Source organism: Balaenoptera borealis (genome assembly GCF_965194805.1).
Source record: "Balaenoptera borealis genome assembly, chromosome: 3".
Classification (NCBI taxonomy): Eukaryota; Metazoa; Chordata; class Mammalia; order Artiodactyla; family Balaenopteridae; genus Balaenoptera; species Balaenoptera borealis.
The window spans coordinates 107,007,775-107,024,923 of NC_138866.1; the positions used below are offsets into that span (position 1 = coordinate 107,007,775).

The window sequence follows — 17,149 nt, forward strand, 5'->3', positions numbered from 1 at the left end:
GCACAGGCTCCTAAACTCTCCACAGCACTATGTCTCCCTGTGCAGTAACAAGCCAACTACAGGATGTGGTCTCATCTTGGGTCTCTTCCATCCATGGGGCCAGATTAGAAAGCAGTCAGCAATCTCTCTCCTTTCCTCACCTAGGTATAAGGTACCCAATTCATCTTCTGGCAGCTGATTGTGGATGAGGGAGTGGGCCCCATTTTTCTCTTACAGGCACAATACTGCCAATAATAAAGCAACTATTTCTCCCAGTGTGCTTGTCTCCACAAGGTGGTAGCTCTGGGCTGTAGTGGGACAGTGCTCCTAGAGCCCTTGACTATACCATCTGACAATGCCCTAACCTTATAATTAGAGTGAAGGTCCTCTGCCCCGATCCCTCCTTCTGTTCCTTGGAAGCCTCCCTTGGCAACTGTATAGGTCATGCCAGAGACAGGGCAGTGAGGGATAAGGGAAAATGAAACTTAAAGTCAGGAGCTGGACAGTCGTCAACATTCAAATAAAATTTTGAAACAGGAATGCTGTTGAGTTAATTTTTCTATCAAAATAACTCTTGGCAACTCTTAAACCAAGGCTTTATGCCAAGATCCACCATTCCAAGAGCTGTTGAAGAACCTGTGATTGTCCAGCTCCTGGGCAGCTTTCCCTGGCCTGACTCTGGTCAGATGCCAGCATCACAGCCCTCTTAGCTGTGTAAGAATTCTCCTGGAGTTACCTCTGGTGAGGGAAGGAAAAACCTCTGGTCTGAAGATGAGGCTGACAGTTCTGACAGGTGTTGGAGGGGGTCGTGGGACTTGTGGTTTTATTACTCTGGTCACCTCTGTTGTTTGGGGGCATTTCCCATCGACAAGAGGATGACCCAGCAGCTGTCTTCTGGGACTCAAGATGTGTTTCCTATGTGACAACCAGGGGCCTTACTTGACGGGATCAGTCTTTATAAGACACAGAATGTAAGTCCTCTGAGCTTTACCCCAGTGACAGGAACAGAGTCCCAAAACATGGCAGGAACGTGCGTTGGGACTCCTGTCCTCCAGCAGAGTAGGAAGATGCTGGCTTGGATGTTAGGAGAGCTGAGTTCTTTTGATTCTGCCATTAACTAGATGCATGGTTTGGGACAGGTCTGTTGGCCTCTCTGGGTCCCAGTTTCATCTGTAAAATAAGGAAGTTGGACTAGATCGTTATTACCGATAAGAGGTCCCTGGTGCTTATGGAATAATGGTTGGGGTGGGAGAATGGCATCACCAAACTATTTTCAAACAAATTACAAAGGGAGATTGTACCACACAATGTCATTTCTTTGCTTTTCACTGTAATTCTACCTATTTGGTGTGGTAACACTGATTCTCTCCAGAGGACTGGAATAGTAGATTGATGGTGTTATCTATATCCTTACTAAATAAGAAAAGGAAAATGAGAAACTCCTCAATAAATGAGGTTGCTTGAGATGCACAGAAAGAGAATTAAAAGCAGGCAGTAAATGCTGTATCATGTGGTCTCCCAGTCCCTTTCCTCTCTAACCCTCTCTGACCAGATGATTTGGGTTCCCAAGTATGGACCCCCTAGGTGCCTCTAGTCATCCCTGCCCAAAAGGAACCTGGAAGGGCTTTGCAGGTATGCCAGGTCTCCCTGAGGTCCTGGAGGGCTGGGCTCATCCCAGACTGATCCAATAATTTGGTTCAAAGTCAGGGCTGGAGCTCTCCCTGCCAACTGACCTTAACCCCAGAGGACTCAGAAACATCTTGTCCTCTCAGGCCAGCCCAGCCCTGCATAAGCAACTGATGCAGAAAGACTGCCATGCAGCCTTCAGTGCCCAGGCCCAGACCCTGGGTCATGTGGAGAAACAACAGTATTGCCTGGCTGTAGCTCATTTTCTGAACAATTTTTTAAATGTACACCTAGGGAACCACTACCACCATCAAGATATAAAATACTTCAACCCCTCCAAAAGTTTCCCTTTGCCTTTTCCATCCCCAGGCCCCAGGAAACCACTGATCTGCTCTCTGTCACTATAGTTTTGCCTTTTCCAGAATGTCATATAAATAGAATCACACAGTATGCAAGCTTTTAAGCTGGGCCTCTTTCACTTAGTGTACATTCCATGGATATATCACAATTAGTTTATCCATTTATTAGTTGATAGGTATGGGTTGTTGCTAGTTTGTGGCTATTATGAACAAAGCTTCTGTGAACATTTGCATCTTTGCATAGACATTTGTTTTAATTTCTATTGGGTAAACTCCTAGGTTTGGAATTGCTGAGTCTTATGGTACATGTGTATTTACCTGTATAAGGAACTGCCAAGTGGTTTTCCAAAGTGGCTACAGTATTTTGCAATCCCACCAGCAATAAATGAATCGTTCTTGTTGCTCCACATCCTCACCAGCACTAGGTGTTGTCAGTCTTTTAAATTTTAACCATTTTAGAGGGGGAGAGGAGAGGCGGTATCTCATCAAGTAATTTGCCCAAGGTCACAAAAGTAGTAAGTATTGGAAATGGACCTCAAACCCAAGCCACATGGCTCCTGGTCTGGGGGCCTAACCACTACATTTGACAATCCTTGCTCTACTGACAAAAGTTTCAGTGTGAGCAAAACCAGACCTAGATCCTGCTTTCATGGAGCTTACCACCAAACTGGGGAGATAGATATTTATGTAATGACTATTCAAATAGAAAATTACAACTACGAAAACACCTAAAAGAACAAATAATAGGGAGATGGGACCAAGTCAGGACATTTCCCCTGAGGAAATGAAGATTGAGTTTACATTTGGAGAAAGAGTGATGTTAGCTAAGCAAATGGGGAAGACAGCAGAGCATGTCAGGGCAGGGGACCACACATAGACTAGGCAGGAAGGTACATTGTACCTCTGCATTTTTATCATCTTTTCTCTTTTCATTTATTCACTCAATTGCCCTTAAATCAAGGTGGCCAACTCATCCTGGCTTGACAGGACAATTGGTTACCCTACCTTGAACTGATCCAGAGTGGAATATGCCCAAGACCTTGGAACCACTTTAGGGAAGTAAGCCCCCATATCCCCAGAGGATTCCAGTACAAATGGAAAGCTCTTCTGAATGGCATACTTTTTCATAATCAGATTTCTTGAAAGAAAAAAGAAATTCTGACTTAGCCAGGGGAATACAGCCTAAGAAGAAATTTTGGAGGAAAAAAAAAAACTTTCCAGCAAGAAAACACAGCCTCTATTTACTTTCTTTACTGGAATCCACAAAAGGAGAAGCTGTAGTCTAAGGCTACAGGATGGCCAGCAAAATCAGGCCAAAAGAGACAAAGAAAACAGAATAAATCAGATTTCTGAAAACGGCTTTCCTTCCATCTCTTATCTCATCACCTTATATGACAACAAAATGGTGAAAAGAAGAAAGCAAAAATAAACAAACAAAAAGAACAGGTGAAACAGGAACGCAAAAGAGAATGGGAAGATGGCAACCTCCTAAAGGTAATAAATTACTTCAGCAATTCTAGACCCCAAAGTTTTTTAAAGAACAGCTATAAAATAAATTCATTCAAGGCAAACAGGAATTTCTGCTGAGTTCAAAACAATATTCTACAGGGAACTATATTCAATATCCTGTGATAAACCATAATGGAAAAGAATATGAAAAAGAATGTATATATATATGTATAACTGAGTCACTTTGTTGTACAGCAGTAATTAACACAACATTATAATTCAACTATATTTCAATAAAAAATAAATTTTAAAAAGTGAAATAAAATAATATTCTAATGACCTGAAAAGTTACTACAGCCATATAAATCACCTCATAGGAGCAGTTTATGCCTTGGGTCATTTGGGTTCAATATTACAGTGCAGTGATGCTGGGGTGTCACAAGAGCTGGAGAATGTCACAAAGATTAGTAACTATATTGTCCAAATTGAGAAATCCAGGCATAGAAATATTTTTAGGACAATAAGTAAATGGGAGGGTGGGATGTTCAGGTCAGGGCAAAATTCAAGATGGCAGGAGTGGGAGAAGCATTGCTTACCCAGCCTTTGGTAGAATCTGCTTATCACCAAAAATCAGCAACAGCTAAGAGCTAAATCTGTGAAGACCCAGTAGGGACTAATTTCTTACTCAAGTTTTTCCATCCTGCTGTAGTTCTAGAAATTCTGAAGTCCGTGTTGCCCATGTACAAATCATAGGCCTGACCACGGCAGCCAGGGACAGAGCTCTGGCTACATTTATCTCATAGGTTTGTTCCATCCTAAGCAGAGGACGTGGCCCAGAGGATGTTCAGGGTAATCATGAAGTTATGGTCTTCCAGAGGACCCCTTCCACTAGTCCTGGGTCTGGGAATATTTTCAGTGGGTTAACAAAGTGAAATCACACACACACACACACACACACACACACAGAGTTAGCAATTTAAATAAGAATGTGGGACTTCCCTGTTGGTCCAGTGGCAAGAATCCGCCTTGCGATGCAGGGGATGCGGGTTCAATCCCTGCTCAGGGAACTAAGATCCCACATGCTGCGGGGCAGTTAAGCCCACGTGCCACAACTACTGAGCTCGAGCACTTCAACTAGAGCCCACGTGCTCTGGAACCCATGCGCCACACCTAGAGAGAAGCCGGCACGCAGCAACAAAAGATCCTGCGTGCCTCAACGAAGATCCCGCGTGCTGCAACTAAGACCCAATGCAGCCAAAAAGAAATTTAAAAAATAATAATAATAAATAAATAATAAATCTTTAAAGAAAAAAATAAGAATGTGAAGAAATTTCACAAACAGCTCTGTGGCAGGAGGCATGTTAATACCTGTGGCTCCTGTCATGCACTTGTGTCCTCAGCACAAGCTAATACATGGGTGGTACTTGACAAACATGGAACTGAGCAAAAGCACCCAGCGCAGGCATCACAGGCAGAAGACAGGTCCTGACTCCTCTCGGGGCCTTTTACTGGAGAATCCTTGGTTCTCCTCTAAGCCAGTTCAGTCGCCTGCAGTCATCCACCTAATGACGTCCTTACCCAAAAGAAAATGAAATAATTTATTCTTGTATGAAATTTTAGGAACCCTCAAACCTGGTGGCTGACTTAGGAATAGAGAAATCACTTGCTGCAAGGAATCTAATATTAGAAATGTAATGGCTGCACCCAGCTTTTCCTTCTGACTAATTCTGAGGAAGTTTTGCTGTCCCAGGAAGTTGCTGTCATGCAGAGGGCAACCCCAAGCCTCTCCAGCCCATCAACTTGCTTTCCAGGTTATAGGGGTTGACTCCCTCTGAAGGCTTTGACTGCCTACCTTAGTTGATATTCTCCCTCTCAAAATCACAGCCTTATCTCCAGATTCTTATCATTGGTGTGTCTTTAGCTCTTCTAAAGACATGAGAAAAATGACGATTTCAGAAGACATGCCTGAAGAAGGAAAAGCTCCTATCCGATACAATTAGGACAAATTTCCTCACTCATAATGAAATCATTGGATTTTACTAACTGCTTACTCACGAGTTGTGAGGTTTAAATAAGTTCATACAAATAAGACTGCTAGAAAAGTGCCTGGCACAGAGAAAGCACTCAGTAAATATTAGCTTTAAAAGTGCTGAATATCAATTTGGATATATATGCATATATAAAGAGATATAAATAAGATCACCCCTAAGAAGCGAATGATTCTACTTTGGGGAATCTTTACTAAAAAAACACTCACAGATTCAGACAAAGATTTATTTATAAAGATGGTCATCAGAGCATTGCTAGTAATAGGAAAAAAAAAGAAAACAGGAAACAACCTAAATGTCCAACAATAATGAAACAAACTATGTCACTTTTCTTTTTTTTTTTAATACATTTATTTATTTACTTATTTATTTTTGGCTGCATTGGGTCTTCGTTGCTGCGGGCTTTTGTCTAGTTGTGGCGAGCGAGGGCTACTTTTCGTTGCGGTGCACGGGCTTCTCATTGCAGTGGCTTCTCTTGTTGCAGAGCACCGGCTCTAGGCACACGGGCTTCAGTAGTTGTGGCATGCAGGCTAGTAGTTGTGGCTCACAGGCTCTAGAGCGCAGCCTCAGTAGTTGTGGTGCACGGGCTTAGTTGCTCCGTGGCATGTGGGATCTTCCCGGACCAGGGCTCGAATCCATGTCCCCTGCATTGGCAGGTGGATTTTCAACCTTTGCACCACCAGGGAAGCCCTATTCCACTTTTCAAAAGCATGTTTTTAAAGAATTTCTAATGCTGTAAGAAAATTATCATGACAGGTAAAGAGGGATATAAAACCATTCACATAATATGATCTCAATTATAGACACTCCAAACAAACATCTATGAAACAAATATATCCATAAGAATAGACTGGAAGGAAATACTCCAAATATTACTTGTGTGTTTTTCTGAGTAGTGAGATTCTTTATTCATTTCAGCATTTTTCAGATTGTATATCTACAATGAACATGTATTAATTCTACATATAGACAAAATAAAAAACAGTTAAGAGTCTACTACCATATCACAACTAATACGAAAACAACTGTGAGTTCCCAGACTAAGTCAGTGGCAGGGGGCAGAGAAGATAACCCTGAGACTGTGTCCTCAGAATTTGGTGACCCTAGTGGGTTACCAAGGGGACAGAGAGGGTATTCCAGGACAGCTCTTAAGCTTTCTAGCTTGAGCAACAGCATGGACAAATGACGGTGTCACAAACCACAATAGGAAATGTAGAAAGAAAGGAAGAAGAAGGTTGGGAGGAAAGAAAATAAATTCACTTTGGCCTCACTGGGTTTGCAGTGTCAAAAGCATACCCAGGTAGAGAAGCCCTGTCAAGAGCCTGTTATGGGCAGGGCTAAAGCCTAGGAAAGAGATTTTGGTATACTTTTGGGTGTGAGTCACAGTACTGCATCCTTGAAGCTGTGGCTTGCCTAAGGATGCTCCAGTATTCTATGTGTTCTGTGAAGGGGTCAATCAAACTCTGCTCCCATGGAGGCTCAGACACTTGGGGACTACTCCTTCCACCCAAAATGTGACCTAAAGTAGCCCTCGCCTCCTTCAGTCATAGGACTGCTGCTGGATTACAGCGAAGAGTCTTACAGAGACTCACTGTGACTTAAACGCTGTTTGGTGCTATGGGTACTGCTTCCATTGAGGACTGCATTGCACTCTGAGTCAACCACATAAATCTTGCTGCTGTATATTTCATAGGAATAGTATTCAAGACAATGGTCCCTGCCTCATGCAATGGCCTCTTTTTACAATAACCCACCGGAAAACCATCTCAGGCTTCAGGACCAGAAAAGTATGAGCAACTGGACAGCATGAATTCTATAACTGCTCCTGTTTCCCTCTTTGATTTGGCCAATAGGAAGCTCAAAACAAAATCTGTGGCCCATCTTCTGCAACCTTATATGATCACAGAGTGTGCAGTTTAGGTTGCTAATCTATTAACATTTCTGTCTTTGTTGTTTTGCCACCTTTATTTTCTCTTTGTCCCAATTTCTTCAACTATGAATTTTCAAGAACCACTTAAAGTCAAAATTTTCCTTCCATGTCATGCCCATCTTTTGACTCTGTTTCTATCTCCTGGAGCTCCGCAAAAGAATCCTAGGCCCTCTTCCCCACAGCAGCCCTTCAGTGCTCAGGTCCTCCACCAAATCTTATATTTTTAGGCACCAGAGCCCCACTTTCTTCAAAAATTTCTCCTAGATATGAGCACCTAAAGAATCTTTCATCCTTCCAGACTCAACTGACGCCTTATCTTCTCTTGGCATCGTCCCTAAAGCCCCTACTCAGGACGTCACTGCACAGCAGTACTCACAGCAACCTCATGTGATGGCTGACTGTCACGCTTTCTTTCCCACTGGACTGGGGACTCCTGAAACACAGACGTCAGGCCCTATTTGCCTCCGACCGGTACCTAGTCAGGGCTCAGGGCATAATATAATAATATATGCTTAGTAAGTATTTGTTGAGGAAGTAAATGAATGAATTAATATATACACAACCTCCTCACTCACACATATGCTGAAAGAAAACCAAGCTCCGAGGAAGAAAAGGGAGAGCTCAGGTCAGTCCAGGTGTTTGTGAGCCTTTCCATCTGACAACTCTTTTTCCCTAGGACTCTCCTGAACAGACCTGAGGCCCCAGGCACTGGGGCCAGAGCTGATTCTCCCAGCTAAATCCAGGGTAACTGGGATAAATTTTCACAGAAAGAAAGAATTTCACAGATCAAAAATGCAAGACGCTGGATGCTCCAATCTGTACTTATTTTAACAACACACATTTATGTGGGTCTAATTATGTGCCAGGCATTGTTCCGTGCTCTTTACAAATACCATCTTATTTAATCCTTGTAATGACTTCACAAGATGGGTATTATATCTATCCCCATTTTATTTTCATATAGACTTTTTAGCATTCAAGTCAGCTATCCTGAAATGAAGGAAGATATAGCTATTCGGTCACTGAATAAAAGAAAATTAGTTACCTTGAGCTCCAATTCATAAAGGGCTGACAAATCGAATGATAGCCTTTGATCTGAGACCTGGACCCCACAGAATACCACATCACGCACTAATCACTTATTAATCATCCTCAGCTCTGTCCTCCGTGAGTTCACAGCCTGGTGGAGGAAACACCACGCATCCAAACAAATAAATTACCTTAGGATCAGGGGTCCAATACGGTGCTGGCAGCAAGAGGAAGTAATTACCTCTGGTTAGAGGAGACAGCTTCCTGGAGGGGGTGATGTCTGAGTTCCATTTTAACAAATGGACCAGAGGGGAGCAGCAGAGAGGGAAGCGAGAGTGCAAAGATGCAGGGATGTGAAATGGCAATGGGGGGAACTAGTGGCAGTCTGGGGTAGCAGGAGAGCATAGAGAGGGGATGATTTGAGGGATGAGGGATCATCATTCAGGTGATGGACTTGGCTGCAATACCAAGAAGCTTAAAGATACTAACGGGTATAATAGTCATTTCTGTTCTAGAAAGATTCTTTGAGCAGCAGTGTGAGGGAGGGTGGTGAGATTGAACAGAGAGAGACCAGTTAGGAAGCTGTGGCAATAAACCAAGCAAGAAACAGTGTGCACCTGAGCTAGGGCACTGGATTCTAGGGATATTTGGGAACCTGAAGCTTTGGACTGATTGGGTGGCTGCTAAAACAGTGTAAGATGACATCCAGGTTTCTGACTTAGAGACCAGGGGGGCAGTGCATGCAATAAGATGGGGAGGACGATCTGGGATTATGCTTTCAGGAATGAGGACCAGCTCAGATAGTCTCTAAGCTTGGGAAAGTCAAACTGGGCGGCAGAAATTTTCTTATCTCAGAGAAGTTACTCAGATTCTCATTCTCATCTCCTTTTAATAAAATATGATGCATTTCATTCTGTCATCATAGTGAAAAATCATTGCCCTCTGCTGGGAATTAATAACCTTTCAAATTAATAACCTTTGGGTAGGAAAATTGGTTTCATTAATACCTCCCCTTGCACTTTGTAGTTTCATCATCTCTCTGTCCTGCTGTCCCCTGAAACCAAAAGCCCAAGGCTTATTGTCTGAGAAGCCTGAATGACTTTATGCTCAGAAAGAATGATCAGGGTTCTTAGTAACTGGGCTGAATTGAGTTCACTGATCAAAAATACTGGTATGGCCTTGTGTCTGCCCCTCGGCCACAGGGGAGCCCACCCTCGGCTGGAACGGGCTGTGAGAGCATCCTCCCCCAGCTCTTGGTCTGATTCCTAATCTTAGCAGAAAAGATGTCACCCATCTTGGGATGCCACACCTGGGGAACATGGCACCTCCCTCAGGCTCCACCCAGCTGTATCTCTGACTGACATCATGGTCTTGACAGCTGTTGGGCTGCCTCAAAGAGTTGGGTGACTGCCCATCCTCCACAAAGTGTCTCAGAGTCAGGGTGAGGCTCCCCACAAAGAGAAGCTAGATAGCCTTTCAGGAAAACAACAGAAGGCGTAATCATAAAAAACAATCTTTTTCTCCCTACCCCACCCTCACACAGTCTATGAAAGATTCCGGGTGGATATTCATTTATCCTTTTCTGCTGAAAACTCTTTAGCAGCATCTTATCATCTAGAGCATAAAGTCCAGACTCCTCAGCATCCAGGGGCCCCCCACACTCTGGCTTCCCAGCCTTCGGCTTCCTTCCACCCACAAGGTCCCCCGCCTCTGAGCCCTTACTCAGCTGTTCCCTCAGCTCGGAAAGCCCTACTCCTTCCACCCACTCACACATACACACAAGCCCTCATTGATCCCTCAGGGCCAGCATGAGCATCAGTTTCCCTGAATGCCACTCCCCATCAGGCAGAATCCACCACTCCCTCTGTGATCCTCCCCACCCCAGTCCTACCTGGTCAATGCAAGACTACGTGTGAGAACAGGTTGAGCCACAGGAGAGAATGCATAGTGTCATCAAACTAAGATGCTCCATGTGCTGTCTCCCTAGCATAGGGATGTAGGGAATTGGAGTCAGAGAGACAGGGTCCAAATCCTACCACTTATTGGCATCACGATTTTGGGCGAAATACTTATCCTCTCTGAACCTCAGTCCCAATTGCCTCTCCCATATTCCCACTGTCCTGGAGTTACTCTAGTGTCTGACTGGCTGATCCTGTAGTCACTGGGATGGCAGGATGGAGGATCTGGTCCTCTCCACCTCTATGTGGGGTCCTCCTAGGTCACCCTCCATCATCTCCCAGGAAAGAAATGGCCATTCTGCTGGAAATAAAATGCTCTTTGGGGTTCCCCAAAGCCACAGCCCATGCCTACCTCCAGCACCTTGCAGTAACCCCACTGCCTAGTGCTCTTAGAAACTTTTGGGTTGTCCCAGAGCTGGCAGAGGTGGAACCGGTGCCAGGTTAAACACTGTCTCCAATTTTATCTTCCAGAGTCATTTGGAAGGAGATCTCGAGCCATTGAAACAAAGGAAACATCACAGGAGACAAGAACCAGATTTCTGCTCTTTAAAGAAGAAACCGATAAGGGCTGTCAGATTCGGCTCAATCACTCAGACACGTTACAGCAGTGCGGCTTCAACTCCTCTCTGCCTCTGGTGATGATAGTCCACGGGTGGTTGGTAGGAAATGCTGACATGCCTTTTTTCTCTGTACTTTTACATTTTCTTTTGTTTCCCTCCCTAGTGTGTTCAATTGTAATAAAAAGATAGGGAGCTGGTGATAACAACTTCATGCATAATACTTTTAAAGTACATTCTAACTTTCCAAGTGCTTCCCCACACATTATCTTATTGATTATCTCAATTTCATGAGTAAGCAGGGCAGAGAAAGTATAATTATCTCCACATTTCAGATAATAAAATGTGGCTCAAAAAGGTCACACGGCACATAAGGGCCCATAAGAGATTGCAGTTCATGAAGGTGAATCTGCATGTTTCCCAAGAGGAGGTAGGAAGCCAGAAGACAGTCTCCCAATAAAATATTATATTTGTAAGGGTTAAATTCAGCTGCAAATAACAGGAATCCAAATTGGCAGTAGTTCAAATAAAACAGAAGTTTTTTTCCATTTCATACAACAGTCCAGTATATGTAATCCAAAACTGAATAAACAGCTTTGGTCACTGAAGTCCTCAAGGACCCAGCTTATTCCCTGCTCACTATTCTGCTATCCTTAGAGTATGGTCCAAGATGGCAGCTAGAGCACTAGCTATCACATCTGCATCCCAGGTAGCACAAGGTAGTAAAATGTAAACACAAAAAAGTAAAAAAGCAGGGTTTTTAAAAAACAACTATATTGAGGTATAATTCACATTATACCATAAAATTCATCCATTTAAAGTGTACAATTCAATGGCTTTTGGTATACAAGTGTGTTTTCTTAGGTTAGCTTCCCAGAAGCATCTGTGAAATGCTTCCAATTACATCCATTTGCCCATACCTAGAGGGAAAGGTGGTTGAGATATGTAGCCTCTTAGAGAAAGTGTAGCTTTTTAGTGATGCTAAAATTCTATTACTGTGGAAGAAGGGGGAAAAGAATATTGTGGGCAATGATTGAAGTCAAACAAAAGTTTCCAAGAAGAAATTCTGCCTTACTGGTTTCTAGGCCACCCAGGATTTGAAGCTTGGTTCATACTGTGAAACCTCCAGAAATCTGGGATCTATTTCATGACTTGAAACCCTTTCCCTACCATCTAATTGAAAAATACTCTGCAACCCCCGTCTATCCTAGCTTAGAGAGCAAATTGAGCCCATCGGCCCACCACCACTCTTTCAACATGTATTCACTCATACCCTCCACATGAACAAAACAGACCCCATGCCTGGCCTGATGGGGTAATGGGAACCACATGACGCCATGTGGGTATAGCCACAAGGTGGGTTTGCCATCCCAGAAAAGCACAGAGGCTCCTGTAGCCTGCCAGCAGCTTCCTCCTAGGATTTAAAGGAGCCCCACCCTATGGAAGGGCGGGGGGGTGTTCCACCACAGCACAGGGTTGACAGTGAAGGTGGTAGGGACTTTCCTGCCCCTAGAGAAAAGACCTAACACAGATGAGGCCCTATAGGAGCTAAGCCATTTACATCAGACATCAGCTCATTTAATCCTCCCTCCTCCCTACACGGCCACTTGAGTTAGTCTCATCTCTCAAATGAGGAAACTGCAGCTCAGAGAGGTCAAGCAGCTACCACAGTCACACAGCCCTCAGGAGACAGAACGCCAAAACTAGAACCCTCATGCTCCAAAGCCCACACTGTCAAAGACTCCATTACATCAAGCCTTTGTCAAGGATGGGTTTGGCAGTGTCCCCATCACACAGCAGGCCTCACACGGCAATATCCTCACTGCGGCTCTCTCTAGCTAAGCTAGGAGCTCCATCCCTGTTTCTTTAAAAAAAAAAAAAAAAAATCATGGAATTGGAGGCAGAGGGTAGAACCCTGAGATGAAACCTATCTTAAAGGAAACTAAAGATCAGACATGGAGGGAGTTCTCTGGTGGTCCAGTGGTTAGGATTCGGCGCTTTCACTGTGGTTGCCCGGGTTCAAGCCTTGGTCAGGGAACTAATATCCCACAAGCTGAATGGCACAGCCAAAAAAAAAGATCAGACATGGAAAGCTTTCCCATGGGAGCGGAGGGGGTAAAGATGGATTATTAGAAGGCCAGTCATCGTAAGGGAAGAACATTCCATCTCTTCAGCTGCTTTAGCCAAAGGGACCTTCCCTTACAAGAGAAAAAGAGAAAAGAAATTGGGAAGGAGGGAGTGCATCCAGAGCAGAGCTTTGGGGAGAACAGAGCTGGGGACTTGGTAACTGACTTGAGGTAGCGACCTGAGCTGAGAGCTTTACAAACAGCAGGGCCAGCTCTCCCTGCCTCCACTGCCACTCTCCCTGCCTCCTCCTTACCTCTGCTTATAGCTCCTTCCACATGACTTCTCTCCTCTTGGCTCAGGCTGTGACTTCTGCCTAGAGTATCCCTTCCCTCATCTCTTGCCGGACAGGATCCATTATATATTAGGTGCTCCAAAAATATTTGTTAGCTGAAGTAATGGCTGACTTCATATCTTGTTTACAGACATGAAGATAGCAGGGTCCTCTTACAAGGATCCTTTTACTAGAATGAGTTCTTTGTTTTCAAAATCTTGTGCAGATTGGAATATATCTACTATTGCTGGTAATAATAATAATAATAATGACAACAGCAGCAGCTGCAATAACTAACATTTACTGAGTCCTCACTATGTTCCAGGCGCTAAATGCTTTACATCTATTAACTTATCTCATCTTCACAGCAATCCTGGAAGGAGGACCCTATTATTATCCCCATTTTCCAGACAAGGAAACTGGGGCACTGAAAAGTTAAATAACTTGCCCAAGGTCACTCAGCTAGTAACTAGGAGAGTCTGGATTTGAACTCAAGGTGTTACATCCACGTAGAAGGTACTGGGTAGAAAGACATTTATTAAATGAATACATCTTACCCCAGACTCACAAGCCAAACCATCAGTACTGCTGTCCAGCTTCACCTCTGTGTTCTCGTCTTCAATTACACCCGACTTTTCTCCTCTCCCCAGACAGACCACACTGCCCTTCTGTGGTTCTGCACCTCTGCACATGCTCTTCCTCCGCCTGGAGTGCCCTAGATACCCTCACCCACCGCCGCCACACTCACCTGCCCACCTGGATTCTTCCGTGAGAACTCCTACTTATCCTTCCAGACACAGCACAAACATCTTTGCGCTGTGAACCCTTCAGGAGTGCCCTGCAAATTGGCTCTCAAACGAGGAACATACACAGAACAGTTCTCCATAATGAGTCAACTCAATTGTTATTGAGTTCCTACTGTGTTCCAGCTCACAGTCCTACCCCCTCTAAGGCAAGCAGCACACAGTAGGTGTGACCCAGAGGTGCAGCAGCACAGGTAGGGCTGGGGGTAGCCCCCCGGGGGACATTTGGAAAGTCCAGAGACATTTTTGGTCTTCACAGCTTGGGGAGGGGGTGGAGAGGGGTGCTGCTGGCCTCTCTTGGATGGAGGCAAGGATGCGGCTAAACATCCTACCGTGCACAGGACAGCTCCCACAGCCAAGAAATATCTGGCCCCAAATGTCAATGGTGCTGAGGTTGAGAAGCCCCAGGTTAAGCCCTTTCTCTTGGAGAGAAGGACCCATCATGAGCCCAGAGTTGGAGAAGGAAAGAGGTGAGCAGGCAGATAGAGGGAGCTAGCACAGCACTCCCCCCTCCCTCCCTGGGAAGCTGATGACCCTGTGGTTCCACCCTCAGATGGAAGCCTCGCTGGAAAACTGGATCTGGCAGATGGTGGCAGCGCTGAAGTCTCAGCTGGCCCAACCAGTCAACGTGGGGCTGGCAGAATGGGTCACCCTGGCCCACACCCACTATTCCATTGCTGTCCGCAACACCCGCCTTGTCGGCCAGGAGATCGCGGCCCTTCTCCAGTGGCTGGAGGTGAGACCTGCCCTGACCTCCCTTCTCTCCCGTCCTCTCCCTTCCTCTAAGACTGAGTGAATTAAGCTGGTCTCCTAGAGCAACCCAGACGGGAGAACTACTTCTGCTAAGCTCACAGGAATGGGAAGGCATGGGACAGAGACCAGACCCCGAGCGGTCTCTCAAATGCCTCCCTTAAAGCCCTATTTTATAGAATCATCTGCCCCCACTACTCCATCCACTGTTCCTTTTATGCTCACCTCTTTGGATGTGCTAAGGGATCTAAACACACCCTATAAGCTATCAAACTCCCACACACATGAATGAGATCACTCCTGCAAGGAATTAACATCCAGGTAAAAATGGGCAGACAGGAGGCAGCATCACCAGGCAGGGACCCAGGTAGCTGAGCCTGAAAGGAAACAGGACAGAGTCAGCAAGGTGAGAAGCCAGTTGGGGTCCTGAGCAGGAGTTGAGCACCTTACTTGTGATCAGGCACAAAGAACAGAGGGAGCCTAGAACAGGCTGCACCCACAAAAGGCTTTTATCCAGGCAGCTCTCTCCCCTCCTGAAACCATCTCACCGCTGTCTTCCAGGAATCTGTTCACTTTTCTCCAAGCAATGTTCATCTAATTGGGTACAGCCTGGGTGCACACGTCTCAGGATTCGCTGGCAGTTACATGAGCGGAAAGCACAAGATTGGGAGAATTACAGGTAACCACACCTGATAACTAACAGCTATAATCTTCACAGCTGCACGGGGGCGTGGAGCAAGGACCTGCTTTTCCAACGGTCTCATAATTAAGCCACCCCCAGCTTCCTTCAAGCTGTATTAGAGTTCACAGGAGGACTTATAGCACTATTTATTTCAAACATGACTGCTGTCATAGACTGCTGTTCCAAGAGAATTTAGAGCAAATCACAGCCTCACTTCCTATTGCCTTTTCTCAAACAAAGGTCTCTCACAGTCTTGCCAAATAGGTCCTAAAAAGGAGATTTTGTGTACACTTTTGTAGCAGGAAAGAGTTTATTTTTCAACCTATACTTTTAAAAGCCCAACGTGAGTTAAAGAATGACAGCCCTAAATTTGCTGTAACAGCCATGCTTGTACCTCAGTTTTCACTTTTGTGAAACACGTGGGTCCTACTCTGGGGCCCGTTTGGATTGAGGGAGGGATCTCTGCACCACAAACCTCACCCCAAGCTCTATGCCACCTTGGAAAGGCCCCTAGATACCCAGGAAGAGCTGAAGACACACAAGAAGGCCTTTCCTACCAGGCTGCCCTGACACAAACCTCATAGCCCCCTGCTGCCCCAGAGTCACAGTCAGAAGAACACGCCTCATCAGCCAAGTCCCTGAGGCCCACTGATTCCTACAGGGTAAAACTCAGGAGGCCCAAACAAGGCCCTTCTCAGTGTAGTGTCCCCAGAGCTCTCCAGCTTCTCCTCCCACATTGTTCCCTTCTTGTAGTTCTAGGTTTCTGTGACACTAGATTTTTCTCCACTCTACAAACGTGCCATGGCCTTTTGTGCTTCTGGGCCTTTGCAGTCACTTTTCCCTTTGCCTGGAAAACCAAGCCCTAGTCTCCCTACCAAACTCCTGCTCATCCTTCAAGACCCATCAGCCTAAAACAATATTTCACAAGCGAAAACAATTCAAACAAAATGTAAGATGAATAACATTGCTGTGACCTTTTATTTTATCAAGAAAGAACATTTTTGGCAACTACTATCTACTATTACCATTCCTTCATAAAAGAAGAGATTTATTTTAACACTGAAAAATGATAGGGATAATGGCAGACATTTAAACGAAGCAAATTTGTCCTGATGAGAACTCATTTTCTGGTCCTTTTTTTTTTTTTTTTTCATCTTGCTGGTGACGGGGGAGGCCTGATCCATGGATCAGTATTTGGCGCCCTCCATGATTTAACACTCAGTAGCCTGGGGGTGAGCAGACCTCCCACACAAGAACCTTCCACAGAAGTCCAGTGAGGTCCTTCACAGACAAACCAGGCCTAGAAGGCTAAGTCAGAACTGCAGAGAGGCGGCACTGGGCCCAGGACCCTCTCCACGCCGGCTGGTGTCACGGGCCACATCAGGCATTATTAGCCAGGCCCACACATATCAGAAGCAACAGGACCTCTAGTTACTCTGTTGTCATCTCATAGTCAGCCTGACGAAGAAAGGAATATAAATCACTTCCTTTGTTTGTAACTACGGGTGAGGGCTAGAGAGCAGGGACTGTCATGGTCCCCTGTCAATTCCTTCACCCCCAACAGTGATGGAAGCCAGGACT

The 17,149-nt window shown here is 45.0% G+C and overlaps 1 protein-coding gene and 1 long non-coding RNA gene across 3 annotated transcripts in view; both read left to right on the plus strand.

Annotated features, from left to right (window-relative positions):
• The window catches only part of LOC309626862, an 844,624-nt gene that overhangs the window by 678,968 nt on the left and 148,507 nt on the right, over nt 1-17,149 (plus strand). The window lies entirely within an intron of this gene.
• The window catches only part of LIPC (lipase C, hepatic type), a 177,675-nt gene that overhangs the window by 137,993 nt on the left and 22,533 nt on the right, over nt 1-17,149 (plus strand). For both annotated transcript variants that reach the window (XM_082388132.1, XM_082388133.1), the window contains 3 exons: nt 10,850-11,037; nt 14,690-14,872; nt 15,448-15,565. In XM_082388132.1, the coding sequence (XP_082244258.1) occupies nt 10,850-11,037; nt 14,690-14,872; nt 15,448-15,565 (489 nt within the window). The remainder of the gene's footprint in view (nt 1-10,849; nt 11,038-14,689; nt 14,873-15,447; nt 15,566-17,149) is intronic.